The 27,676-nt window shown below is 40.6% G+C and overlaps 2 protein-coding genes across 5 annotated transcripts in view; both read left to right on the top strand.

Moving 5' to 3' along the window:
• ATP13A3 (ATPase 13A3) overlaps nucleotides 1–16,013 on the top strand; it is an 88,876-nt gene extending 72,863 nt beyond the window's left edge. For 3 of the 4 annotated variants that reach the window (XM_047875468.1, XM_047875469.1, XM_047875470.1), the window contains 4 exons: nucleotides 767–855; nucleotides 4,232–4,312; nucleotides 5,809–5,898; nucleotides 12,525–16,013. In XM_047875468.1, coding sequence (XP_047731424.1) covers nucleotides 767–855; nucleotides 4,232–4,312; nucleotides 5,809–5,898; nucleotides 12,525–12,722 — 458 coding nt within the window. In that variant the 3' untranslated portion in view covers nucleotides 12,723–16,013. The remainder of the gene's footprint in view (nucleotides 1–766; nucleotides 856–4,231; nucleotides 4,313–5,808; nucleotides 5,899–12,524) is intronic. The other variant, XM_047875471.1, reaches the window with a different exon arrangement.
• A 4,443-nt stretch (nucleotides 16,014–20,456) lies between these two features.
• Nucleotides 20,457–22,797, top strand: GP5 (glycoprotein V platelet). Its single transcript, XM_047876477.1, has 2 exons — nucleotides 20,457–20,578; nucleotides 20,904–22,797. Exon 2 carries the CDS (start codon nucleotides 20,929–20,931, stop codon nucleotides 22,648–22,650), a length of 1,722 nt encoding a protein of 573 aa, XP_047732433.1. The 5' UTR covers nucleotides 20,457–20,578; nucleotides 20,904–20,928; the 3' UTR covers nucleotides 22,651–22,797.
• Nucleotides 22,798–27,676: the final 4,879 nt, after the last annotated feature.

Raw genomic sequence — 27,676 nt, 5'->3', positions numbered from 1 at the left:
GGGGTGGGTAGCAATATAATGGGGAAAGTTCTGAGCCTTAAGGCTCATTATATGAGAGTATGTTTGTATATTTGCAGGTGTATGCATGTATGTACACGGTTAACAAAATGACCACAAGCAGGGAGTTTTCTTTTGGAGTTAGGAAAGTAATGCAAAGTACTCTGAGACTGAATTTACCGCTCCTAGCTACTGCAGCAAGTGGATTAACCCACATTTAAAATAGTAGATACTCAGTTTCTGGGTTTTAGCGTACATTTTCTGTAGAAATATTTCATGGAGGAAGTCATTAAGAAAGTGGGATACACTTAACAGAAATATACTTACAGTCAAATTAGAATGTCTCCATTTAGGATTATAACATACTTAATACTGGGAATAAATGTTATTCAGTATTTTTATATTCAACAATAAATATTACATACACGTTTTAAATGATAATTTCATTTTGCTCTACATAATCTAGTCTCCTATCTGTGAATTATATATTGACTTGATTATCTTATAAATTAGCTATCTATCTAGGAGAACTACAAAATGTCTCCTATTTTTATAAATGCTGATTATTTCTATGTCACATAATGAATCCTTTGGGCCTGGATGATGTGCCGTACTCTAGGAAATAACATAAAACACACATTTTGTGTACTTCATCAACCTAAATAGATGTATCCAAAACCAAATTTAGGATTGCCAGTATAATAGTTGTTATTATATGCATTTTTATTTAAAGGAACTTCTAATTTAATTGTTTTACTTTCTTTTTCAGATTTTTTTGTTGTGTCTGTGATTATTTTGTATGTTTTCATATTACTCATCATGTTGCATCCAGTTGCCTCTATTGACCAGGTTCTTCAGGTAAGGGTTCAGCACATCAATTACTACTGGTTGTCTGAGGGTGATAATATCTAGTAAGACAGTGATAGAAGATGACACACTAATAGTTCATGAAAGTTACACAGCCAAATAGGACTTCTGGATGTTTGCTAGGGCTTATGATCTACCCCCTCCTTTGTTCTCGGGTTACTGGGGACAGAGACTCAACTCTGAAGGTCTTTCCCCCCCAGGACCTCTTCTTTCTGAATTTTCTAAAATGCAGTTAAAGTGACCCAAAAATACCCTAGAAAGAATAAAGAACATAATTGGAACATCAGCTTTTATTGCTCTACCTGTTATTTTATGTTTCTTTCCTGTTCCTTCAGTCTTTGCTTCTGGTTCCATTTCCCTGTCTACAAACAAATGTTGCTTGGTCTTTAAAAATAAAAAAACTTTGACCCTGTTATTTGATCTGTCCCTTATCGATCCACTTCTTGAGTAGTCTATACCTACTGCCTCTTCTTCACTGTCCACTGAGTTCTTTTTTCCATTAAAAACTTTATGAATGCTGAAATACCTGTTTTATATAGAAGAAAATGCACACCTATTTAAGTTGTTAAGCGTAATAATAATAAAAGAACACCCATGAGTTCATCATCCAACCTAAAAAGGTAACACTACCAGCATCAGTAAGGCACTATCATGTACCTTTTTCCAAACATTCTGAGGGAACCACTATTCTAATTTTTTATCTCATTGGCTTGCTTTTCATTATACAATTACCATACTGTATGAAGCCATAGAAGTTTTGCTTGCTTTTGACCTATATGACAGTGTTATCTTACTATTTGTATTTTTCTGTGACTTGCTTTTTCCCATTAGCATTATTTTTAAGAGGCATCCATGTTGATACATGCATTTCATTTTCACTACTATATAGAATTCCATTGTAGGAATATATTTTCATGCATTTCTCCATTCTCCATTGGTAAATAATTAGGTTGTTTGTAGTCTTTTCCTGTGTTAACAGTGCCGGTATGAACGTGCAGTACAGGTCCTGTAGTGTATGGGAGTGAGTGTTGACATACCACAGAGTGGGAATGGAGTGGTTTATCCCAGGTACAAGCAGCTGTGTTATTCAACTTGGAAGAGATTGACGATTTATAGTCCTTACCAGCAGTGTATGAGTGTCTGTTTCCCCACATGCTTCGTGGAGGGATTTAGATAAGCACTTTAAGCAAAAGAAGAAAACAAAAACCACGTATGTTTCTCCCACCACATGTGTCTTTCTGCTGCTTCACATCTGTCTTCTTAAGTTCAGTGGACTTGTCCTTTTAATTATTTTTTTCCCCACCTTACTTAACTCTTCAGCAGTATTTGAAAAGTTAGCCATGTGATTATTCTTGAGACTCCCTCTACAATTTTGTGATGCTGTGCTCCCTTCTGATTTTTTCCTACCATTATGGCTAGTTCTCATTCTCTCTGATGGATTCAGACTCTTCCTGTTCCTTAAATGTTAGTGTTCCACACATTCTTGTTCTTCTCGCTCGTGTTACTCTGTACATTTGGGTGAGCTGCTCTATAGTGCCAGCTTCACCCATGGTGCCATCTGTGTTGGTCTAGCTCTCACAACTGAGCCTTAGGATTAAATATGCACTGACATACTGAATATTATATGCGTGGTTCGCCCATCAGTTCTCTGATTCAGCACTTTTATAACTAAGCTTATCATATTCTTCCTCAACCCTGCTTTGTCTTGGTTTTTTTAGTACCACCATTTATCCAAGTCAGAAGTGTGTATATGTGTCCTTGTCTTCTCCTTTTCTTTTCAAAGCCAGTCTTTTCCTAGATTCTCTCCATTTTCTTACTCTGAATCTTTTAGCTTTAATCCATCCCATTTGCCACCTAAAAAGAAACCGTTGTTTCCTCTATTCACAAAACTTCTGACACCAGTTGTGTGGGGGTTGTTCCCACACTCGTCTCCAACTCTGGACTCCAACTCAGTATCTTACAGTTCAGTTCTGGCACTACCTGGAATTAGCCAGACCCTACAGGTTAAGGGCTGTGTCCCACAAGAGTGCTCCCCAACGAATTGCAAGTCCCAAGTCATCACCTGTACTTCTGACTAATTAGCTATGAACCAGAGTTCCCAGAACCCACTTCTCAGGTTTGAGAATTTGCTGTAAAACTCAGGGAAACACTTATGTTTATTGGTTTATAATAAAGATTATAATAAAGGTACAAATGTACAACCTGGTTAAAAGGCAGATAGGCCGAGGTCTAGAAAGGTCTTGAGCATAAGAGCTTCTGTTCCTGTGGAGTTGGGGCTGCACCACCCTCCCAGCACATGCATGTGTTGACCGAACCAGAAGCTCTCCAAACCCTGAAGTTGAGGGACATTTTTTTAAAATGGAGGCTTCATTATGTAGTTATGGCCCATTATTAACTCAATCTCTAGTCTCTCTCCCTTCTGTGGAGGATGGGAGAGCGGGGCTGAAAGTTCTGAGCTTCTAATCATGGCTTAGTCTTTCTGATGACCAACCCCCACCCTGAAGCTAACCAGAGCCCACCAAGAGTAGCCTCATTAGAATAAAAAACATGATACCCAGGATATTCCAGGAGATTTAGAAGCTCTGGGTAAGATGCTTCTATTGCCAACATCACTTGGGAAATTAAAAGAGTTTTAAAAGCTCTGTGTTACACAGAAACCACATATATATTTCTTATTTTGTGGCCCTATCACTAGTTTCAGCTTTCATCATCTCTTGCCTTGATCACTATAGCAGTCTCCACCCCTGAAATCTTTCTTGCTGGAGTCATAGGGGTTTTTCTAAAACCTCTTAGATCGTATCAACTCCACAGCACCTAGCATAGTATCTTAGGTGCTCAGTAAATATTTGCTAGTCGACTAAAAGGTGAATGCATGAATGGAATTTTTTTTCTTTTTCTTTTTTAGACTTTAGAAATTAAACATAGATTTTAAAGTGAAAACGTAGACTGTTTGTTAAATTGATTTGGATAGTCCTTTTATGAATTTGTCTTTATATCAATATGTAGAGTTTTGAGTGATACTTCATTATTAGATTGGTATCTGCCTCATTGTTTAAAGACAAGACTTTACTTTAAAAATAGGGACTTGTTAGAAGTTCATGAACCAGTAGAAAGTATGGGCTTTTGAGTCTTAGTGATTAGGATTTGACTCTAAGCTCAGCCGCTTTACTGTATTCTTTACACCTTGAGTTACACTTTTGTCATCGGAAAAGTGGATATACCTTGTGGCATTGTTAAGGATAGAGTAGATAATGTATGTGAAGGTACTTGGTATATAATAAGAATTCGGTAAATGTAGAAATTATTATATAATGCAGTAATGTTAATTGCGTACTACAATTTTAACTTAAAAATTTTTGTCTTACAGATAGTGTGTGTACCATATCAGTGGCGTATAACTATGCTTATGATTGTTCTTGTCAATGCCCTTGTATCTATCATGGTGGAGGTAAGCACTTCAGATGATCAAATGACTATGTTGCTGTTTTGGGATTCTTGGTGATTTAATACTCCTGGAGGAAGAGGACAGGTGGCAGCATGGAAATCTACCAAGAATCTCAGTTTCATTTTAGTTAAAATCATTTAGCTTTTTCTTCTTGACCTTTTCCATGAACTGAATGTAGTCCTGTTAAGGGATATAACTTAGCTGCACTCATACAGATAGGAGAAAGTAACCAGTGAGATAGCAAAAAGCAGTGATCTTTAGAAGGGAGAGAAGATTGGTGCTCATAGTAAACCAGTGATCATGAAATCACAGTGGGCATGTACCACCAGTGACCTGTGATATACAGTAAAATCTCCCATTGAAGGAAAGAAAGGAGGGAGGGGCTTTCTCCATGAATTGTAGTGAATTTTAATAACAGTTTATCGAAAGTATAAAATAACGACCACTGTGAACTTACCAGCACTGATTGCTGGAACTTCGTTCTTGGTAGTTACTTCTAAGTTTCCTCTAGAGGTCTTAAGTCCTCTTTGATCCATTGTGTATTTTATAGTTACTCTCCTAGTAGGATTGCCTTTAATTTGGCTTCTATAAAGGGAGCGAGTAAGTTCTCATTTGCTCTTTTTAATAAGATTGTGTCTGTTCTCAGAACTACTATTCTAATTCACTCCTCTAGTAGCAATAGGTGAAATGGAAGAAGGAGATGCAGTTGTGATTTTTAAGTTAAGGGTTTGTTTATGAGGCAGGCTTTTGAACTAAAATTAGGTAATTTGTGGGAAACTGTGTGTGCCTTGGTGATAATTGTTCTCAACTTGGAAATCATGTTTAATTTGTTATCTAAAAGATGACTTGGTATTTAAATTTGGGCCATAGTGGGCAGCATGGATATTATGGTACTGATCTTTTTAAATTGCCCAGTGAAAATGATTTTCTCTGTTTTATGGACACCAGAAAGTACATCCAAGATACTATATTTTAAAAGTTTTCCTTTTTCTATAGAAGTTCATCTGTTCATATAAATGTTATTTCAAATAAAATTTTAAAAAAATTTTTAAGGGAATCCTCTCATAATTTCTCTTAATTTATTATTCTTGCTTACCGTCAAGAATTATTTATGTTGGACTCTGATGAAGTCATACACATTTATACATATTATGTTTAACTCAGTGAAAATAATTCATTGTTAACTCAGATTATAACCATTATTTTAATATGGGAAAGGCCTGAGGATTCAAATAAAAGCCATATTTTGTGGAAAGTTTAGAGGTCCCATTTTATCAAGAATTTTATGATGATTTATATTTGTTACAAAAGTTCTGTTGTGTAAAACAAAACAAGTTCTATTATACTTTATCCTTTTTCAATATTAACTGAAATTGTATGAAAACCAAGTCATGTTTTTCACTAATGATGCAGCATTGTGTGAGCCTTTTAAAAATGTGCGCATTAATAAAGAATGACTTAGTCATTTTTAATTCTTAACTCACTGGAATATCTCTCAGAACTTCTTCCTTGACATGGTCCTTTGGAAAGTTGTGTTCAATCGAGACAAACAAGGAGAATACCGCTTCACCACCACACAGCCGCCACAGGTTGGAAATCAGCACTTGCTCTCCATTCTTCACGTGTATCTAGGCTCCTTTAGTTGTGTGCTCTGCCTTCTGTAGGGTGGTATTCTGTTGTGTGTCACCTCCACCTTTCCCCTGCGCCTGGCATTCCATTTCCTGTAAGGAGTCCTAGAAAATTCTTGGCAAACGTTTGTTACAGGCTTTTCAGGACTTCAGGAATTTCATAAGTCTCTTTTCCATTCCAATCCTTATCTTTGTGTCTGAAGATCTTTTTCTCAGTAGTGAGAGTTCATTTTTCCATTTCTCTCTGGCTTACATGTTTACAGTTTTCATGAGTCCCATTAGAAGCTAAATGAGATTCATGTAAACAAAGTTATGAAATGGGAATTGTTCATGAATCAGAGTCCAGAGAACAAAATTTTGAGGAATTATTTCTGATTGCTTGTCAGCAGTTACTGTGCCTTAATTTTGGGCAGCTCTTTGGCTTTTCCAGACGTATGTCTCTCTTCATTCAGAAAAAAATCTCAGAGAGACTGTGCAGATCTTTATATAAACCATCGCTTAGGACTTTTGAGTTTTTAGATCCATTAAGCAGCTTACTATTTGAAAGATACACAAGCTCCATGGTAAAAAGAGAAGAGAAAGAGATGAATAAAACCCATTTCCTAGTGTTTGGATGCTGTAGTCATATACTATAACCTCTAGTCATGTAGTATATGACTAATACACATGTATGTACTTCTACAACACATAAGGAAACATATAAGGTCGGTCTTAGTTTTTTTAAACTGATAACCATCGAATCAGCTCTGATCCACTTGTTTAGCTGTAGAGAACTTGACAATACAGTGTCTCCTTGCCTCATGATCTGACCCATTGCTGTTTGTAGGTGTATGATGGGCTTTTTACATATGCCAAGTCCTAAATCTTCTGCTCATCCTCAGCCAAGAGGAAAGCTGTCAGAGTTCAAGAGGATTCCCTGGCATTTCTGAGTTGGGTCACTCACTTATTTTTAGCCTTCTTTTACCTAAGTAGCAACTTCCTGAACTTTATTTTGGTAGTTTAGTAGGCTCGATGCCCAGAGTAATATCACAGATTGCTTTCTTTTTAAGAGGTCCTGTGGAGTGCCATTTCCTTTTTTAATGCTTTATGACGAAGAGTGAAAGTTTGGTACTAATGGCATGTGTCTGGCTTCACCTTTAGTTCCTTTTTCTCAAAACAGTATAGTGATAAGGCTAGAACTGTATCAGGGCTCACGTCCATTAGTGAAATCTCTGTGTCTGAGTTTTTTTTTCCTTTGGGTTACCTCACTACATTATTTCAAGGGGTGGATTTCGGCTCCTATCATCAGTCCTCATATGACATGTTTGCATTGGCAAGGCGCAGGCCAAGGAAAACATTTACATTGAGTTTTCAGCTCTCACTGTTGATCCAGAAAATGCAGGGGTGTCTGGCTGGCTCAGTTGGTGGAGCGTGCGACTCTTGATCTCAGGGTCATGAGTTCAAGCCCTACATTGGGTGTAGAGATTACTTTAAAAAAATAAATAAAATTTTTAAATAAGAAATGCAGATTCTGAGGAGGCATTATATATCCCTATTTAGTCAAAAGTGGGGGGTCATAAGCCTCCTTTAAAATATTTGAATTGGACATTTCTCCTCACTTTTCAAACAAAATTAAATGAGAGACAATTGTATTATTTGCTAAGTCTCTGTTTCCTAGAAATTTGTTAGTATCTGTCCTCCTTATTTTATTTTATTTATTTTTTAATGAATTTTTTAAACGTTTATTTATTTTGAGAGAGACAGAGTGTGAGCAGGAGAGGGGCAGAGAGAGAGAGAGGGAGACACAGAATCCGAAGCAGGCTCCAGGCTCTGAGCTGTCAGCACAGACCCCGATGTGGGGCTTGAACTCACAAACCGTGAGATCATGACCTGAGCCGAAGTCGGATACTTAACTGACTGAGCCACCCAGGGGCCCCTCCTCCTTATTTTAAAAGTCTGTGCCTCTCATGTGGCTTCCTATCTCTGAAGTGTTCAGAGGAGAGAGTGAAGGCAGAAAGTGGTCTAGAATAGACAAATCCAGCATCCCCTGTGTGTTTGCCACCTTGTTCTGAGAATCACTGAGCAGACAACGATTTTAGTCTTCAGTTTCTGTGTTTGTGATTAAGAAAGCATTTTTAAAATTACTGGCTTTAGAAAAGAGTTCTTATAATGTGTTAGCACAGAGTGATACACTTTCATCTTCTGACACTTTCAGAATGTGTAATGTGGCTTCACTGTTCATATTTGTGACCCTTCAAGAACCAGTCAGCTAGTTATATTACTATAAGGTCTCAATCAGAGCCCACTCTGTTGCTCGCCACCCCCCGTCCCCAGACATTTGATGGTGTCTGGAGACATTTTTGGTTATCACAATTGGAGGGGAAGAGGGGTTGCTACTGGCATGTAGTGGGTAGAGGCCAAGGATGCTGCTAAATGAACATCCTATGGTAGTACACAGGACAAACCCCTCCCAACAGAGAATTTTTAGTCCAAGATGTCACTGGTGTCAAGGTTGAAGGTGAAAAGAGACTAGAGGTGAGAGTGCCCTGCTGCATCAGGAACTTCTGTGGCTGCCGTAATTCTCCTGTGCCACAAACTGTTATTCGTGTCTGCCTGCTCTGTGCTCTTTTCTACCAAGAATCACAGGAGATCTTCTCAGACTGCAAGTCCCAACTGTCTATATTATTTCTGGGGGATGAAAAGCCCTATTTCTTTTTTGTCTTCCTAACCATATAGACCCATATAGGTTGAAAGTTTCAAAACAAGAGGCCCTGGACTAGGCTCCGGGTCTTAGACAGTTGGATTGGGAAGTCAAGAGCCTCATCTGGAAATCTCTGATAACCTTTTCTAAAATACCTGATAATCTGTAAGGTACTGTGCAACACCTCCAGGATCCTCCCAAAATCTTAAGGTATTTCTCACTTCACTATATATGTAAAGAAGCAACATTCAGTCAACTTGCCATGGTTATGCCATCTACTGAGTGACAGAGTTGGGCGTTGAAACCAGGGTTTCTGATTTTAAGAAGAGTTTTCTATAGAGCTTTACCCTGTTTGGGAAGATCTGTGCAGCACATTCTCTTGCTAAGAAGCATTGGTGCATATCCCATGTCTGGTAAACTGAGGCCACTTAGTGGTAGATGTGGAACTAGGATTACATCATCATGTAGTTTGATCCCGCCTGAGGATTTGTGCCTGATTGTTTTCCTTTTGCGGGGGAAAGCAAGTATTAGTTGTAGTCCTTATGCCACTGAAACATTGTTTGAGCTTACTTAGATAGAATGCTAATTCTGGTTGTCTTTATTTTTATATTCGGGATTGGTATGGAAGAAGACTATTATGAAAACCACAGTATCATTACAGCATTTTCCCCACAAGCATGGCTTTATTCCTTTACATGCTACTCATGAAAACGTTTTGTAAAAGACACTGCTGAAAGTAAACTGGCATTGGGGTTCTAGAACCAACAGCTTGGAATGGTCTAAGAAGCAGGAGAATTTTAGCTGTAGATCTTTTTGCAAGTTCCTTGTGGTTTCTCTGTTGGACTGTGGCAGCTTCTTTCCCATCTTTGAGGGATACACTTGGTTGTTTAACCACTCCTTCCAGTTGCTACGGCTACTGTGTTCTCCTGCTTCAGGGACTTATGCCTAGGTGTTTGGGGAGACCCGAGTGCTCATTCTGAGCCCTGTGCTGCTCCACATCTGCCTTCTTGGTGCACAGAGCTTCTTTCTCTTCTTGCTACCGTCATCTCTCCCTTGGTTCATTTCTCATTCTAGCCTGCCTGTAGCACCTGTTATTTTCTCTACCCGTGAATTCTGTTGTATTTAAGGATGCATGTGGTGTGTTTGTTTCAACTAACAAACCTGTGCTTGCCTATTGTGTACTTCATGTGTATGATATTTGGGGGAAGGGAGGGTACAGGAACAAAATGTTTCCAATTTAAGCAGAAGGGGGATCCCCTAGTGTTTCTTGTGACTTAATTTATTTTTTCTAAATTATAAGAAGTGTACTTGTTTTTAATAAGGAAATAGGATTTTTTAAAAAAATATTCACCTTAATGTGGAAGGAGTTCTATTTAATTGTGATTCTGTTTGCAATGAAATTTGTTTTAATTTTATTGCTTGCCACACTTTCTACAGGTAGGAAACAGTGGATATAGGTATATATGTGTCTATTTGTGTGTAGTGTATGTGTGTGTCTCTTAAATTTGGAGACCCTGGGCTATGATTTTCCTTAACTCAGCGTGCTATGCTTGCCACATTGCCCTTTAACCTGGATGGCTCATCTGGACAGACAAGGCCTAGCTTTTCTTGCCTTTTTTTTTTTTTTTTTTTTTTTTTTAGTCTTTTCTTGTGGTCCTTTAACAGTGCTGTAGGCTGTAAAATAAAAAGTGACAGCTTTTGGATTGATTTAGGAACAATGATCTTTCCTACAATTACATTGAAGAATTAAACACCTTTGGGAAAAGATAGATCCAAGTAGTGAGCCTCACCTCAGGTTAAATGTCAAGGGTTATTGTATATGTGCTTGCATGACATGTGTATGTGGAAAGGAATTACAGTTGACCCTTTAACAACACACGTGTGAGAGGTGCTAACCACCCCCCTCACTGCGCGGTCCAGAATCTGTGTATAACTTTTGACTTCTCAAAAACTTAACTACTGATAGATAGCCTACTGTTGGCCTTACTGATAAAATAAAGTTAACACATATTTTGTGTGTTGTATGTATCATATACTGTTATTTTTACAATAAAGTAAGTTAGATAAAACTTGTGACTACAGAAATCATAAGGAAGTACTGTATTTATCAAAATGTGCATAATCGGACCTACACAGTTCAAACCCATGTCGTTCAAGGGTCATCCGTATTTGTTATTTGGATCACCTTGAGAATCCTATATCTAGTCTCTTCTGTATCCTAATGCCAAATATTTTCTTGTAGTCTTGTTTTAAAATGATGATGATAAACTCTTTTTAGCTATGACAGTAAAGACGCTACTAGATAAATGATCTCCAGCATCTACCTGCTCCCCAACCCCCTGCACCTTACTTGTGACCACAGTTTGTGCCTGTGAATTCCTGGTACCAGTGCACCTTACCATGTTTGTTGACAAAATAAACTAGAAGACCTTTAAAAATTTTTAAAAGTTTTTAAAAAAATTTTTTTTTACTGTTTATTTTTTATTTTTGAGACAGAGACAGAGCATGAACAGGGGAGGGGCAGAGAGAGAGAGGAGACACAGAATCTGAAACGGGCTCCAGGCTCTGAGCTGTCAGAACAGAGCCCGACGTGGGGCTCGAACCCACGAACTGTGAGATCATGACCTGAGCCGAAGTCAGATGCTTAACTGACTGAGCCACCCAGGCGCCCCATTAAAGTTTTTATTTTAAAGTCTTTTTGCTGCTCTCCACTGGCCAATTTAGAGACATATGTTTCAAAACCTGTGTTATAGCAAATTTGCCTCTCTCAATGATGAAGCCATTTGGGTGTTAAAATTAGAATGTTGTCTACCTCGGTTATGTTACACTTGCATTTTGTGAGATTGCCTCCGTTGAGATTAAACCTACTCGTAGTTTGATGGCAAAACAAAACAACCTGGGATTTAGATTTTGCTTTGGAGAAGCAACAGCCAAAATAATTAGAAATTGACTGTTGATCTTCAGAGGTGAATATGACCACAGGTCTCTGAATAGTCATTTTAGTTACCTGATTTCAGGTTTAGTTATTTATCTCAAATTTCCATTAAGACCAGTTCTGAGGGCCTATATTGAATTTACATTTTTGTACAATTACTAGGGACTGCTTTCTTGTTCTTCAGAGACTGTTTATCTAAGATCACATTCATTAAAAACATCAGGATTGATCCAGAAGGATTTCAGTGCCAGCAGAGCTTTCTATTACGAACTAATTCTAAGAAATAGTACTCAATTTACCTTTTCAGAAGTAATTTTCTGTGTACTTCTTTCCCATAGTGGAACACCAGGGGACACTATAATTATAAAATGAAATTTTTTTTATGTTAATGAAAGTGTGTTAAAAGAAGTGATTGACAATAAACATGATATAAATTCTAATTTTGACCTAACAATATTTTCATCGTGCTTCATTTTTTGAAAGGTGACATTCACTAACAGTAACAATAATATTTAACAATGCTTTCTTCCAAAAAATGATCAGCGGCTAAGTTGCCAGGAGGAATGGTATTAAGAGATAATTTGAGATAGAATATGAGGGTCTCTATATTAAATATGAAAAATGTTTTCTTTCTGAATAGTTTAAAGTTATTCTTCGTACACTTGATGTTTTATGTGTTATAGAATTATAAAATCCAGATCTGCAAATTTTTAAAAAAATGTATCTGCACACAAGAGGATAGGTACATAAAACTAAATAAAATGAAATTGCATTGATAATTTAAAAAATCTTAAAAAATATGTTCCTAAATAATTGAAAGCTGACCTTTTTTACTTGAGTTTTTTTCATTTGTCATATGCAGAAGTCATTTCCTCTTACTTTTCTGTGTTGATGTACTGTGCTTTAAAAAACGTGTTAAAAACAAGCAGCCCTTAATCTACTAGTGTGTTTTTCCCCCCCTTATTTTCTTAGGCGTCAGTGGATCGGTGGGGAAAATGCTGCTTGTCCTGGGCCCTGGGCTGTAGAAAGAAGATACCAAAGGCAAAGTACATGTATCTGGCTCAGGAGCTCTTGGTTGATCCAGAATGGCCACCCAAACCTCAAACAACAACAGAGGCTAAAGCTTTAGTTAAGGAGAATGGATCATGTCAAATCATCACCATAACGTAGCACTGCGTCACTCTCAGTGGTATGCTGGTAGCAGGAGAATGTAATTTCCGGACTTTCCGATCCTGTGCGTCAGAATGGCACCATTTCAATTTATGTCTCTTCTAGTATAGCTGATTTGAGAGGTGTTTGGTTTTGTTTTTTTTTTTTTTTTTTTTTAAAATAAGACAGTTGGCCTGCCAGTTAAATTCATAATCAGTCTGTAAAGTCTTATGTCTGTATTCAGGAACTACATATTACATATATTTCCAGAATTTTCTTGTTACCCTCAGTGATGCTCTTTAAATAGGGTACAGAAGAAAGTTGATATTTGATAGGTTTTTAGACATCAGCTTCTGAGACTTGGTTAATGCGTTTAAATATATTTTCACAAACCCTTATCAGAAAAAGCCCTCATTTATTTACCACCCCTAAATTTGTGATTGATAAATAAAATGGGTGTTAATTAGCCTCTAGTGAAAATAGGTAGAAAGCCTGTTTTCATTTGATTCCAATATTTCTTCCAAAGAATTCCGTATATACACAGACCAGTTCCCTTTGATAGCCTAGGGGTGAGTTTTATGATGTTGCTTATAGAACAACTCAGGTAATTTCCATTTACGGTCTTATAATTTCTGTACAAACTGCCTGAGTTTTATTTTTCTAATCAGCAAGGTGCTTCACTGCCTTCTTCAGATGTCCCTCAAAGCTATTGAATGGATCTTGTGATCTGTCTGCTGTCAATAGAACGATTTACTTCAGTTAAATGTTGTAGAACCATAGAACCATTTTCACTAGGAAAAAAAGATTATTTCCTTTGGCAATAGATATAGATCTGTCTTTCTAATATCTCTTCATAGCTGTTTTTTCTCTCAGGTTTTATCATTTTAAAGATTTTTCTTTTCTTCTAGGTTTTTAATTACTTAAAGACAAGATAATAGTGAGTTGTTTTGTTTTTTTTTTTGCGTTTTTTGAGTTAGACTTTTACCTCCTAAAAATTTTAAGGGTTGATATAAGTCTCCTATCAATAATGAGGCTTAAAAATGAGTGGTTTTGAATGACTGCTACTTTTTCAAAGCAGGATGAACTTGGTGAATTTGTTTTATGCCATTAGATGGCGCCAGAGGTCAGAGCTTATTTTGGATTGGATGTTTACAAAGGAGCATTTTTTGGTTGTAAAAATTTCTGGGGGGGAAAATTGAAATAAAGTTAAGACTAGACATTAATTGAGCCAAAAGAAATGTGAAAAAGATTTTTCGCCTGTTTTATCTGGTTAATGTTTAAATTTTAAACAAAATTAAAGTAACTTTAAAAATGCCTTTCTAGGTAAGATCCAGCAGCTTGGCAAAAGCCCACAGTTACGATAAACAAGGAAACTGATATTGCTATAAAATGGACACTAAACTGCTAAAACTGTGGGACATTATCCTATGTTCTTCCTTAACTGGTAGCATGCTTGTGCTTTCCACTTCTAGCTAATCATTATTTTCCTGATAGATACGTACCAATTTATCAGATGTTAGCTGGAACTATAGAACCACACGGTTCTCATTTCTTATGCTGCAGAGACCTGAATGATGTTTGGTAACTATAGGAAAATGTAAGTTACACTCAGGATCACTGTTATTGCTTATTGCCACTGATGAATGATTCTTATAAAAATACAATCGAAGTTTTCCATCAAAGAGTATGATATGATATTAATACACCTTAGGTAAGAACAGTTGTTCCATGAATGATTCTATGAAGCTATGCATCTTAGACCTCTTGAGCTGTGATTTAGCACTGTTTTCTATAGTTACTTATCTCGATCATTTTTTAATTTCCACATTCATTTCTGATATGTAAAAGTGTTATTCTTAAGTGATTTCCCAGAATTGTAAATTTTATTATTTGATTTAAATACTGAAGCATATAATTAAAGTAATTGCTAAGTAGCAGCTTAAAAATCCAGTTATCGGATTGTATTTAACATCTTTAAGAGCATGATCATAAAAAGCTATATTTTTTACACCCTTTTTTTTTAACATTTAGATTTTATAAGGGTTTTATATCTCATTTGTCCATATTGTTTTCAAAGGAATGAGGTTTTTAGGTAGGTGGAAAAGCATTTGTAGGAAGTTACATTTCAACATAGACAAGGTGGGTTGCTCAAGTTGTAATTGATGGTTTCCAGAATGTTATTTGAAGAATGTCTGTGAATCCAGGTGTGGGTCCTACTCAGTGCCATCGATAGACTGAGTTCTCTCTCTGTAGATCACCATGACATAGTAATTTTGATTCTGAATTTCACATTAAATTATTTGAGTGTATACAGACCTAAATTTAAAAATCTGTACATATATTATTTTGATGTATTAAAGATTAATAAATATTGCCGATTTAAATTTTATTTATGCACATACTTAAAGGACAGAAATGTCCAGGAAAGTAATTGTTAAATAATGATATGTAACTTTTTAACTTTTTAAATAAATAACAAGATTTTTAATGTGTGTCTCCCTCAGGGTTGTTTAAAGTTTTTTGGTTTTTTTTTTTCCTCCCTCAAATATAAATAGTGGTAACTATATGTTTTGTATCTTCTAGCACCAACTGCTGTAAAGCAATGCTGCAAATAATGCTTGAAGAAAAGTGGCTAAGCCAACAACAAAAGAAATACTTTTTATATTAGTTTTATAATTCTTACATTTGAGAGCTTTCCAAATTGCACTTGGATTTAAACAGAACTGTTGCAGTCTTGACTCTTATTTATTTTGTCTCCCGTGTTTGTGAAGATACTGCACAGTTTCAGAGGCATGGTAAATAACACATCATTGTCTATGTATTCTGTTCCCCAGCTGGCTATAGATCCACTATCCAGAGAAGAGCAAAATTCAAGCTTTAGAAAACATTCTATAAGATCTCAACGCATGCAATTTTGACATATCTGAAAATAGGTTTTTGTATATTTATGGTGGGAGGTGGTTGGGAACTTTTGACAAAATGTGGGGTGTTAATTTTTGTACAGTCTGTGGGCATTTACACATATTTTTAATGTAATAAAATTTGGTAATTATGTGCACATTAAATTAATAAGATAGTTACTTCCTGTTATGATTTGTGAATTCCCTAAGACTTTGGATTTTTTTAAGTAACTTTATATCAGAAATGATACTGCATCTTTATATTTTTTAAATTGTATTGCTGCTCAAGAATGGTACCCTGATGTCAAAAAGGCATACATTCATAATTGTACATTCAGCACTGTAAATAACCTTATGAAATCTTTTTTGGATTGAAAGCTATTCAAAATAAAAATTTAAATGATTGAAATGACATTTTTTTTCCTGCGTCCTTCTACATTTGTGTGCCATTTAGCTATACAAGTACTGCCCTCTCTGGATCTACTTTCCCACTTAATACTTCTCCATTTCCCCCCCCCTTTTTTTATCTTTGGATTTTTGAAGGGAATAAATACCACATCCCACATATTTATCACATCGTGTGTGTGACCATCCTGTGGAAACCCATCTGTCAGATACAATGTAGAATCAAAAGTTAACAGCGTAAGAAGGTCTGAGGGAAATAGTGAAATACAAGACTGGAGGCTTATAATCTATTAACAGTTGGGAAGATCAAACCCAGAGCTAATGCTACGTAAAACATGGTAAGTTTGAAGCGAAATGGCAGCTGTGGGTGCAAAAAGAGCATTCCAGGGAGAGAGAAACTGTGGAATTAATTACTTGGTGCTAGAAACCCCAGAGAAGGCAGGGTTTGTGCTGGGCCAGGAGGTCTCTCCGTACGTCATGGGTCCTACAGGAGATGTGCGTCCTCTGCTGTGGCCCGTGTGGCTGGCTACGGTGTGATGGATTGAATGGATGGTGTGAAGGTTTAGTTTGAGTCCACATTCTTTCCATTCACTATGGTTGTGTAGCAAATGCCATGTCCCCACAGCCTGTGTGTGTGGGCACCACCGTCCTGCATGTCTCTATCTTCCCTGTGCGTTGCTTCCAGTTGCCATATTTTGAATATGTATTGCAGGGAAGGAGGGAGTTGTAGGAGTCTGGATGAGACTGTCAGCGTTCAGAGTGCCCTGGTCTCTGAGTCACCATCCACCGAGGAGAAAAGCCTATCTCATCCAGGCAGACAGAAAGGCCAAATCTTACAGGCCAGGGTGACTTTTATACAGGAGTTGCCTCTTAGGACAGCAGATTTCTAACCTGTTCCGTGAATCCAAAATACGAAGGACGCAAAACACTGGAGCCATCAACTTCATTCGTTGTTCAAAATAACTTCTCGGGGCATCTGGGTGGCTCAGTCGAGCGTCTGACTTCAGCTCAGGTCATGATCTCACGCCTTGGGGGATCTCTGTTGTCAGCCTGTCGTCGCAGAGCCTGCTTCAGATCCTCTGTCCCCTCCCCCGCCTGCGCTCTCCCAAAATAAATATTAAAAAAAATACTTCTCAACATCCCATCCAGATTTTCAACGAATGGACTCACAATTTTCCTCTACCGTCTGCAACTTCCATACCCTTCTTGGGCATTCGAATGTCCTGCTCTCTTCAAAGAATTAACACTTGGAGGTCATTCTGATTGGAGTGCTTCCTGGAGAAGTAAGCCACAGAAGCCTACCAGAATTTGACACGAAGTCTTATGCTGATTTAAAATCTATACACATCACGTATATATACTATGTTGCACTTGTTATACATCATTCTGTTAGACACCAACACTTGGCAGCTCTGATTTTTTCAAAGTCCACATGGCATTCCATTGCATGGGTATTTTCATAATTTAGATGACTACTTCCCTGTTGATGGTCATTTAATTTTCTTTTTCTGTTACAAACAACCCTGCAGTGTTTTTGTGCACAGTTTTTTTTTAAGTAGGCTCCACACCCAATGTGGGGCTTGAACTCATGACCCTGAGATCAAGAGTTGCATACTCTACTGACTAAGCCCATAGGTGCCCCATTTTGTGTACAAATCTTAATGAGCATAGACACAGGGTGTATTTTTAGCAGTAGAACTGCTGGACAGAGGATGTATATGTATATTTGTAATTGGTTGATACCGCTAAATTTTCCCCCAAAAGTTTGCTCCAATTTATAGTTCTACCACTGTAGTATGAGAATGTGTGTTTCTTCACACTTCATAAAGTGCTAGATATTTGCAGTTTTTAAACATAAAAAGGTTATTTCAGTATGGTATTGGTACAGGGGTTATTAAATAGCCCAGAAACAGACCCACACATTCATGAGATGGTTGGTTCATGACTGTGGTAACATTGTTGTTCTAATGGCAGAAGGATTGATTTAATTATATATAAATGGGGCTAGGCCAGCAGATTATCTTAGTGGGGGGGAAAAAATGGACTCAACTCACACATCATACACAAAAATGAATTCTAAATGGGTTAAGGATCTGAAAACAAAAGACAAAACTATAAAACTCAGGCATTATAGGAGATTTGATGGGGGGAGGAGGAGTGGAGGATTTATTTCAATACAAAAAAAAATCATAAAAGATTGATAACTTTGGCTATATTAAGACTTAATATCCGGGGCACCTGGGTGGCTCAGTTGGTTAAGCATCTGACTTTGGCTCAGGTCATGATCTCATGGTCTGTGAGTTCAAGCCCCACATCACGCTTTGTGCTGACAGCTCGGAGCCTGGAGCCTGCTTTGGATTCTGTGACTCCCTCTCTCTCTGCCCCTCCCCCCCACTCATGCGCTTGCGTGCTCTCTCAAAAATAAACATCAAATTAAAAAAAAAAAGACAACATCCATAAAAAGACATCATGAAGAAGACGAAAAAGCAAACTACCAACTAATTGAAGATGATTGACATCTATAACTGACAAAGGATTAGTATCCAGAATATATAAAGAATGCCTACAGTTCAGTTTTCCGAAAGACTTAAACATACATATTTGCATATAGGAAAATGGGCAAAAGAAAAGCACCCAAATTTTTTAGAAGATGAAGCACAAGTGAGCATTAAAAATATGAAAAGATGGGGCACCTGGGTGGCTCAGTGGGTTACATGCATGACTCTTGGTCTCTGCTCAGGTCATGATCCCATGGTTTGTGGGATCCAGCCCAGTGTCAGGCTCTGTGCTGACAGTGGGAAGCCTGCTTGGGATTCTCTCTCTCTCCCTCTCTGTCCCTCCCCCGTTCTGTCTCTCTCTCTCTCTCTCTCTCTCTCTCAAAAGTAGATAAACTTTGTGCTCGCTTCAGCAGCACATATACTAAAAGTAGATAAACTTTAAAAAAATATGAAAAGATGCCCAAGTTCATCATTAAATGGGGGAAATGAAAAAAACCACCCGGAGACAATTACTTCCTATGAATGGTAAAAATTAAATTTAAAAAATCAATTCCAGGTATGGGCAGAGGTAGGTATGAAGCACAGGAACTGCCACACACTAGGCATCATATATTGGTACAACTACTTTGAAATGCAGTTGGACATTCCTAAATTAAATTGAACATGTGAACACCCTTCAACTCAGTAATGCCATTTTTTAACATATTCTAGAATGTTTTTAGCCTTATTATTTCTAAGAAGAAGAAGAAAATGAGTGGAGCATTGGAGAATGTTCTTTGCTTTATTGTTCCTAAATGGGGAAGAGAAGAACTGGAATAAAGAATTGGGGGGCACCTGGGTGGCTCAGTCGGTTAAGCGTCCGACTTCGGCTCAGGTCATGATCTCACAGTTTGTGAGTTCAAGGCCCGCGTCGGGCTCTGTGCTGACAGCTCGGAGCCTGGAGCCTGCTTCAGATTCTGTGTCTCCCTCTCTCTGACCCTCTCTGCTCTCACTCTGTCTCTCTCAAAAATAAAAGTAATGATAAAATTAAAAAAAAAAAAGAATTGGGACAACATGGCAAGAAAAGGAAGACTCGAAGTGTGGTCCATTTGGGGTATGGCTGCCACAATGAGCCCACCATGTCACTAAACTTTCCTAGCATCACAGAGTCATAATGTGCTATTTTATGGAGAAACTTCTCTCCTGCTCTTATCATTCCTTTGACAGTAAGACTCAGGTTACAAATGGTCTCTTCCGTTTGAAGATATCGGTCATTAAAAACCAGAATATGCCCTCTGAGATAAAGTCCTTTCCATGACTTTTATTCTGGTAAAGTCTTTATCCTCAGGATGCAAGGATACTTCCCTCTTCCTTTGGAAAGTGTTGAATCACAGGCAAAGCCCTAAGCCTTTCAGTTGCTTTGGGGTGCAGCACCATTTCAGGTAAGGCCAAATACTTTAAAAATTAGGGATGGGCAACTGGAGGGCTTGTTTAGTCTATATGTGCTAAGATATATGAAATTTAGTACAAGAAATGATTTGTGTACAATTCCACTTGGGAAACATTGTTTTGGCAGATTAGTATTACTGTGCATATTTCACATGTACTTCAATGCCACGAGTTGGTATTAATTTTTTGTTAAGCATCTTAGGAATGATAGCTCCCTGTCAACAATTCTAGCTCTATGACCCTGGGTAAGTTACGTACCCTTTCTGTGTCTTAGTTTCATCATCCTTTAGCTGGGGTTAAGAATAATAGCTACCTCATAGGGTTAGCGTAAGGAGTGAATGAATTAATGCAAATCAAGTGCTGAGAACCATGTATGGCATAACGTGATAGATATTACCTGTTTTTCTCACTGTGGCTAAATAGAGGTGTTCGCTATTCGAGGGTGTTACTGTTTTTGTAGAATAAGTACCGTGCATACAGCGTGAGTGTGGTAAAAGGAATCAGGTGGTGGTTGCTGTTGTTTTTTACAGACTTTGCCATTCCCTTCACGACTGCTGGTTATAGCCACCCCTGGGTAAAGGCGAGAAGATCAGGGCTCTCTTCACCGTGGGCACTGCTCAGTGATGCATGTGAGACATTCTTGAATGTGAGAATAATTATTTTCATCAGTTCTATGTAAGGATTTTAAAGTATTGGCTTTGAAAACGCTTTAACTTTAAGGCTTTAAACTGAGGGTAGAAAATCGGTAGAACAAAAGGATGAGACCTCGCAGTGTAGAATAAAAGTCTTTTCACCACCCCCTCCCCCCCATCCCCCCCACCCCCCGCCCCAGGAAAATCTGCATTTCTAAGAAAAGAGGGATACTTAGTTGTATCTGGGTAACACTTAAAGCCAGTGATAATCCTGGTGGAAGGCTCTTGCCTCCGCAGGGTTGCAAGATCCAATGTGAGCGTTTTGTGTGTCGCCTCCAGACCTCCCGCTGCGGCTCTTGCAGACATGCTGAGAAGCTCCCGGCTGTGCGCGGCGCTGGGGCTCCTGCGCGCCCAGCCTCTCCCCTGTCCCCCCGCCTGCAAGTGTGTGTTCCGGGACGCCGCGCAGTGCACCGGGAGCAGCGTAGCGCGCATCGCCGAGCTCGGCCTGCCCGTCAACCTCACGCACATTCTGCTCTTCCAAATGGGCCGCGGCACCTTACAGAATCACAGCTTCAGTGGCATGACCGTCCTGCAGCGCCTGATGCTGTCGGACAGCCACATTTCCGCCATTGCCCCCGGCACCTTCGACGACCTGATAAAACTTAAAACCCTGAGGCTGTCGCGCAACAAGATCACTCATCTTCCAGGTGCGCTGTTGGATAAGACGGTGCTCCTGGAACAGTTGTTTCTGGACCGCAACGAACTAAAGGACATTGACCAAAACATGTTTCAGAAACTGGTTAACCTGCAGGAGCTCTTTTTGAACCAAAATCAACTCGCTTTCCTTCCCGCTCGCCTCTTCACAAACCTGGGGAACTTGAAAGTGTTGGATTTATCGAGAAATAATTTGACCCAACTGTCCCGGGGATTGTTTGGCGCACAGGCTAAGCTGGAGAAACTCGTGCTGCACTCGAACCAGCTCGTCTCTCTGGATTCGGGGCTGTTGAGTAGCCTGCGTGCCCTGGTGGAGCTGCAGCTGGACAGAAACCGCATCCGCTCCATCGCACCGGGGGCCTTCGACCGGCTCCGGAGCCTGAGCTCCTTGACGCTTTCCAGAAACCGCCTGGAGTTCCTGCCCCCGGCCCTCTTCCTTTATTTGCACAATTTGGCTTTCCTGACCCTGTTCGAGAACCCGCTGGAGGAGCTCCCGGAGGTGCTCTTCGGGGAGCTGGCCGGCCTGCAGGAGCTGTGGCTGAACTGCACGCGGCTGCGCACCCTGCCGGCAGCCGCCTTCCGCAACCTGAGCCGCCTGCGGGCGTTCGGGGCGACCCTGAGCCCGCGTCTGAGCGCGCTCCCCGAGGACGCCTTCCGGGGCCTGGGCGAGCTCCAGGTACTCGCCCTGCACTCCAACAGTCTGGCCGCGCTCCCCGGCGGCTTGCTGCGCGGCCTCGGCGGGCTGCGCCGCGTGTCGCTGAGCCACAACCGGCTGCGGGCCCTGCCTCGCGCGCTCTTCCGCAACCTCGGCAGCCTGGAGGGAGTCCGGCTCGAGCACAACCTGCTGGAGACCCTGCCCGGAGACGTGTTCAAGGATCTGCCCCGGCTGGCGGAGGTCCTGCTGGGGCACAATCCCTGGCGCTGCGACTGCGACCTGGGGCCCTTCCTGGCGTGGCTGCGGCGGCACCCAGGCCTCGTGGGCCGAACCGAGCCCCCGCGGTGCCGCGGCCCCGGACCCCGCGCTGGCCTGCCGCTCTGGGCCCTGCCCGACGACGACCCCGAGTGCCGGGACGCCCGCGGCCCGCCTCCCCGCTCCGCCGCAGCCCCCGCGGCCCCGGGCCACACGGCCTCGGTGCCCGACAGCTCGGAACCCCGGGCCCCGGCGCAGCTCGTGGCCGACGGCAGTCGCCAAGACCACAGCCTGTTCTGGGGTCTTTACTTCCTGCTTTTGGCTGCTCAGGCCGTAATAACGGGGGTCATCGTGTTTGCTATGATTAAACTCGGCGGGCTCTTTCGAAAATTAATCAGAGAGCGAGCGAGCGAGCGAGCGAGCTTTTGTTTGAGTCAATTGGACAACCTCGCCGCTAATTAAAACGTGGCCAGAGTACTGTCAGAGGTGGCTCGGGGGAGAATCCGGACGGGCTGCTGCTGTCTTCCTCTCCGCTCTCCCTCCCCTCCTCCCCTCCTCCTTTCCTTCTTCCCCCCTCTTTCCTCAGTCCCACCTCCCCGTCTCCCTCCTCCGTCCCTCCCCTCAGCAGGCATCCTTGTCTGCCTTACAGGATGGATTGTTCTCTTAAGCTACTTTTGAAAAGCAGAACTCTTGCAGTTCTTTCCTTCCTCCTGTCTTTTTCTCACGTTGTGTGTCTCAGACCCGTGCACTATTTGGGGGAGGGCTGGGTTTCCTTCGTTCAGCGTTTATTTTCGGAGGAGGCCTCCTCTGTTGATAGGCGGGAGACAACACAAAGCCTTCCCACCAGGAGCTCGGCCCCCAGAGAGAGAAGCCACGAGGGTCAGTGGTGCGGGCTAAGTGAGGGGCAGCAGGAGAAACCGGCAGGAGGAGGGGACTGGAGCAGAGGGACCCTCTGCAACCCTCTGCTTGCGCGAGGAGGAGCAGCTCCCCAGAGGTCTAAGTGCCCAGGGAGTAGGGGCCCTGGATCCTCGGAGTCCCTGTCCGTGCCCAGCGACCACTGCTCTGCCCTCCTGTTTGCCTTCTCTGTTTCTCCTTGCTTCCTGCATGGGTGAAGCGTGTCATTGTGACATTGGGTTGGTTTCCATTTCCTGGCACTAAATGCTACCTCATTTCACAAGCATTTATGGAACACCTAACATGTGACAGCTGTTCATGAATTTTAATGATAAGCTTGGTTTCTAGTTTATTATGGTGGCATCACGTTCTCAATTAGTCTTCCAACTGAGGGCCATAAAGCTCTTATTGCTTTAATTGGATGTCTGTGCTCTTGAGAAGCAGTGGTTTAAACATGGGCCGGACACTGGACAATCGTGGTGTCAAATCCCTCCCCCACCAACTGCACAGGGCTTTGGGCAAGACACCTAAACTCCCTAAGCCAGGTGTCCTCCTGCCTGGCAAGGGATAAATAGTGCTTGCCTCACAGAGTTGTTGTGAGAGTTAAGGGCAATAAAGCGTGTGCTGACTTCGCCCAGTGCCCTGCATACAGTCAATGCTCAATAAATGTTAGCTCTTATTATTAAAGAGCAAGCAATTATTACTGCTGTCATGATCGCTGAAGAAAAGCTATGAGCTGGTTTCTTCTCTGTGCATTTAAAGGTGAGAGCAAACTTTCTCAGATGGGAGATTACATTCAATCACTTTGTCTTCCCCTTGGTTGGTCTTGGCCCTGGGTAGTCGGGCTCTGTGCTCACAGTCCCGACCAGTAGGTCCTCTGAACACCAACCATTGTGGAGCCGGAAGGGCTGGGTTCCTGGCGTTGGTAGGCAGACTTCTCCTTCAAGACCAAGTTCAACTGGTAAAGCCTTCCATGACTGCCCAGGCAGACTCAAGTGTTCCCTGTTGTGTCGTGTACTCCCCTCCCGGACTACCATGCACTAAGCACCCTCAGCACCCTTGTCCGGCCCGGCTCACCCTTCCCTCTAGGGCATGTGTGTGTTAATGTGACCCCTGCACTGTAGGCTTCTTGGCCCGACCTTGTCTTATTTATTTCGACTGCTCCAAAAACTGAAACTTATCCAAATCATGAAACCCAGACTTTTTGATGGAATGTGAACTCTAGTCCTAACCACTGTGTTCTTGGGCAAGCTACCTAGCTCTCAAAGCCTCTGTTTCTTCACCTGGGGAGTGAGGATAATAATGGCCCATACCATTGTGGCAAGGATGAAATGACCTAACCAAATAGTAAAGCCGGCGACTGGTGCGTATGGAGCTCAACAGAAGTTGGCTATCCTTATGATTAGCTCTTTCAGAACACACAGTGTTCTAACATGCCTCAGGGCCTTTGCATATGTTCTTTCATTCAGCAGCTATTTGTGGAGTACGTCCTCTGTACCAGGCACTCTTCTAAGTGCAGGGAGAGAGCAGAGCATAGAGCAAAGTACACGCTTTACATTTCGGTGTTCCCTCCAACAAAAACATCTCCCTGGACTCCTGGCCATTATCTTCAAACATTCAGAAGAGTATGGAGAGCAACCTTGGATACCTCAACCAGCTTTATAAAAAGCTGCTATATTTGCTTCAGATATATTTTTTTAACACAATAAAATATGACAAAGTTGCAAGTGCCTGCCTGTATCTCTTCTCTGTGCTTGTTCCTCTACCCTCCTTAGAGGTAAGCTACTTAATACATTTGGTGTTTTACATTCTCAGTGGTGTTTTTATACTCTTTACACCTGTCTACAACCTTGAACAGCGGAAAGTAATGCTTTGCCTTTTTAAAAAGTTTTCTATAAATGATGCGACTTGGCATGTAGCATGCTTCAAACTTTTTTCTCTGGGCTCACAGTTTTTTAAACAAGTTTGTTTATTTAATCTCTACACCCAACCTGGGGCTCAAACTCATGACCCTGAGATCAACAGTCGCATGCTCTTCTGACTGAGCCAACCAGGCGCCCCTCACGTATTTCTGAGATTTATCCGTAAGAAACATTTGGCTTTCGTTCATTCATCTTAATAAATGCATAATATTCTGTTGAATCAATTTTCCACAACTTACTTGTTCTATCTTTGATGGACATGTATTCCCATTGTGTTTTCTTTTTTCTTTTATTCCCCATTATTCCACATCCTCCTCAACTCATGATAATACCATAATTTTGAATTTTTGTAAATCTGATAGGCGTGGAATGGTATCTCATTGTTGATTTATCTTACATTTCCCTGATAACTGGTGAAGTTAACTTACTTTTTTTTAATGTTTATTTATTTATTTTTGAGAGAGAGAGAGCACAAGCAGGGGAGGGGCAGAGAGAGGGGGAGACACAGAATCTGAAGCAGGTTCTAGGCTCTGAGCTCTCAGCGCAGGGCTTGACACAGGGCTTGAACCCAAGAACTGTGAGATCATGACCTGAGCTGAAGCCAGATGCTTAACTGACTGAGCCACCCTGGTGCCCGAGAAGTTGAACTTATTTTTAAATGTTTAAACTTAAATATTTAGATTCCTTCTTCTGAAAATCATCTGTGCATATACATTGACCAATTTATAATGGGGCATTTTGTCTTTCTTTTTTTTTAATTGATTTGTAGGATTCTTTACATTTTCTGGGCACTAATCCTCTGTAAATTGTATGCTTTGGACTCTCCTTTTGTAGTTTTTGGCTTATTTCACAGCAGTTATGTTGTCTTTTGTGGAACAGAAGCTTTAATTCTAATCTAGTCAAACTTAGCAGTACGACTTTATGGTTTGTGCTTTTAAAAGAAATTGTTTAAGAAATTCTTCCTACTCTCAAGTCATAAAAGTAGCCTCCTATATTTTCTTCTAAAAGTTGTAAAGGTTTGCTTTTCACATTCAGGTCTTTAGTCCATGTGGATTTTTTTTTTAATGTTTACTTATTTATTTTGAGAGACAGAAAGAGAGAGAGCACAGGAGAGGGACAGAGAGACAGGGAGAGAGAGAATCCCAAGCAGGTTCTCAGTTCCTTGCTCAGCAAGGATCCCCAGGCGGGGCGTGCCATGAGGCTCAGTCTTACAACCGTAAGATCATGACCTGAGCCTGTATCAAGAGTCTGATGCTTAAGCAACTAAGCCAGCCAGGCACCCGGGAATTTGTGTTTTTTTATATGGTGTGACATAGGGAACGAACTGTATTTTTTCGAAACGTGCACGCCATTGCCCCAGCCCATTTGTCACATAATCCATCCTTTCGGCGCCGGTTTGCAAAGCTACCTCTGTCATTTGTCAAGTTTCCCGATGTGCATGGGTTGGTCTCTGGCTTTTGCATGGGTCAACCACTGGCCTATGGATCTCATCTTGTACTCACTGTATATAAATACATCATAGCTTTCATAATTCTTGGTACGGGGTCACCACTCCACCCTGTTCTTCCTTAGAAAAAGTCTCATCCATGCTGGACCCTTTGCAATTCTAAACACATTTTAAGATTAGCATGCCAAGCTCCACTGAGACACCTGCTGGAATTCTGATAGGGATAGCAGCGAATTTGTAAACCAGTCTGGGGCAGAATTTGCATTCTGTACATGGTCTAGTGCAACTGTCTGTAAACATGGGTTGTCTTTCTATTTATTTGGGTCTTTTCTAATCTTTCAATGAGGTTTCGGAATGTTTTGCATAAGAATCCTGCACAGGGCACCCGCGTGGCTCAGTCTGTTAAGCATCCGACTGTTGATTTCAGTTCAGGTCATGATCTCATGGTTGTGAGATTGAGCCCCACATCAGGCATGGAGTCTGCTTAGGATTCTCTCTCTCCCTCTATCCTGCCACCCTGCTCTCTCTCTCTCAAAAAAAAAAAAAAAACTTGCACAGATTTTGTTAGATTTATTCCTAATTCTTCTCCCCTTGTTTTGTTTTAAAACTTTTTTTTAACGTTTATTTATTTTTGAGACAGAGAGAGACAGAGCATGAACGGGGGAGGGGCAGAGAGAGAGGGAGACACAGAATCTGAAGCAGGCTCCAGGCTCTGAGCTGTCAGCACAGAGCTCAATGCGGGCCTTGAACTCACGAGCTGTGAGATCATGACCTGAGTTGAAATCGGATGCTTAACGGACTGAGCCACCCAGGCACCTGCAATTGGAATACTTTGAATGTTTCATCAATAAATGTGACTTTTATAGCTTTAGTTTACTAAGAAGTTTTTTTTTAATTGTGCGTAGGTGTTGAATTTTAATTTTTTCATCGATTAAGATCTCATGTAGTTTTTCTCCACCAATGTGTTAAAGTGGTGAATAAAATTTATAGATTTTGAAAAATAAATTCATCCTTACAATCCTATAAAGTAAACCCAAGCCAAGTCATGCATTTAAAAAATACACGTTGGATTCAGTTTGCTAATGACTTTTATTATCTGTTCATTAATGAGATTCCCTTGTAAAATTTTAAAAAATAATATCTTGGACTGATTTTGACTGTATAATCCAAATTATACAGCCTCATAAAGTGGGTGGGGACAATCTCCCTGGGAACAGTTTGTAGA

The sequence above is a fragment of the Prionailurus viverrinus genome, chromosome C2 (assembly GCF_022837055.1).
Source record: "Prionailurus viverrinus isolate Anna chromosome C2, UM_Priviv_1.0, whole genome shotgun sequence".
In the NCBI taxonomy this organism is placed as follows: Eukaryota; Metazoa; Chordata; class Mammalia; order Carnivora; family Felidae; genus Prionailurus; species Prionailurus viverrinus.
The sequence above is the reverse complement of the archived record's forward strand: the minus strand, read 5'-3'. Positions and strand labels throughout refer to the sequence as shown.

Bases quoted from the DNA above. Each gene is read 5' to 3' on its own strand.
- GP5 (XM_047876477.1), top strand. From the start codon at position 20,929: ATGCTGAGAAGCTCCCGGCTGTGCGCGGCGCTGGGGCTCCTGCGCGCC.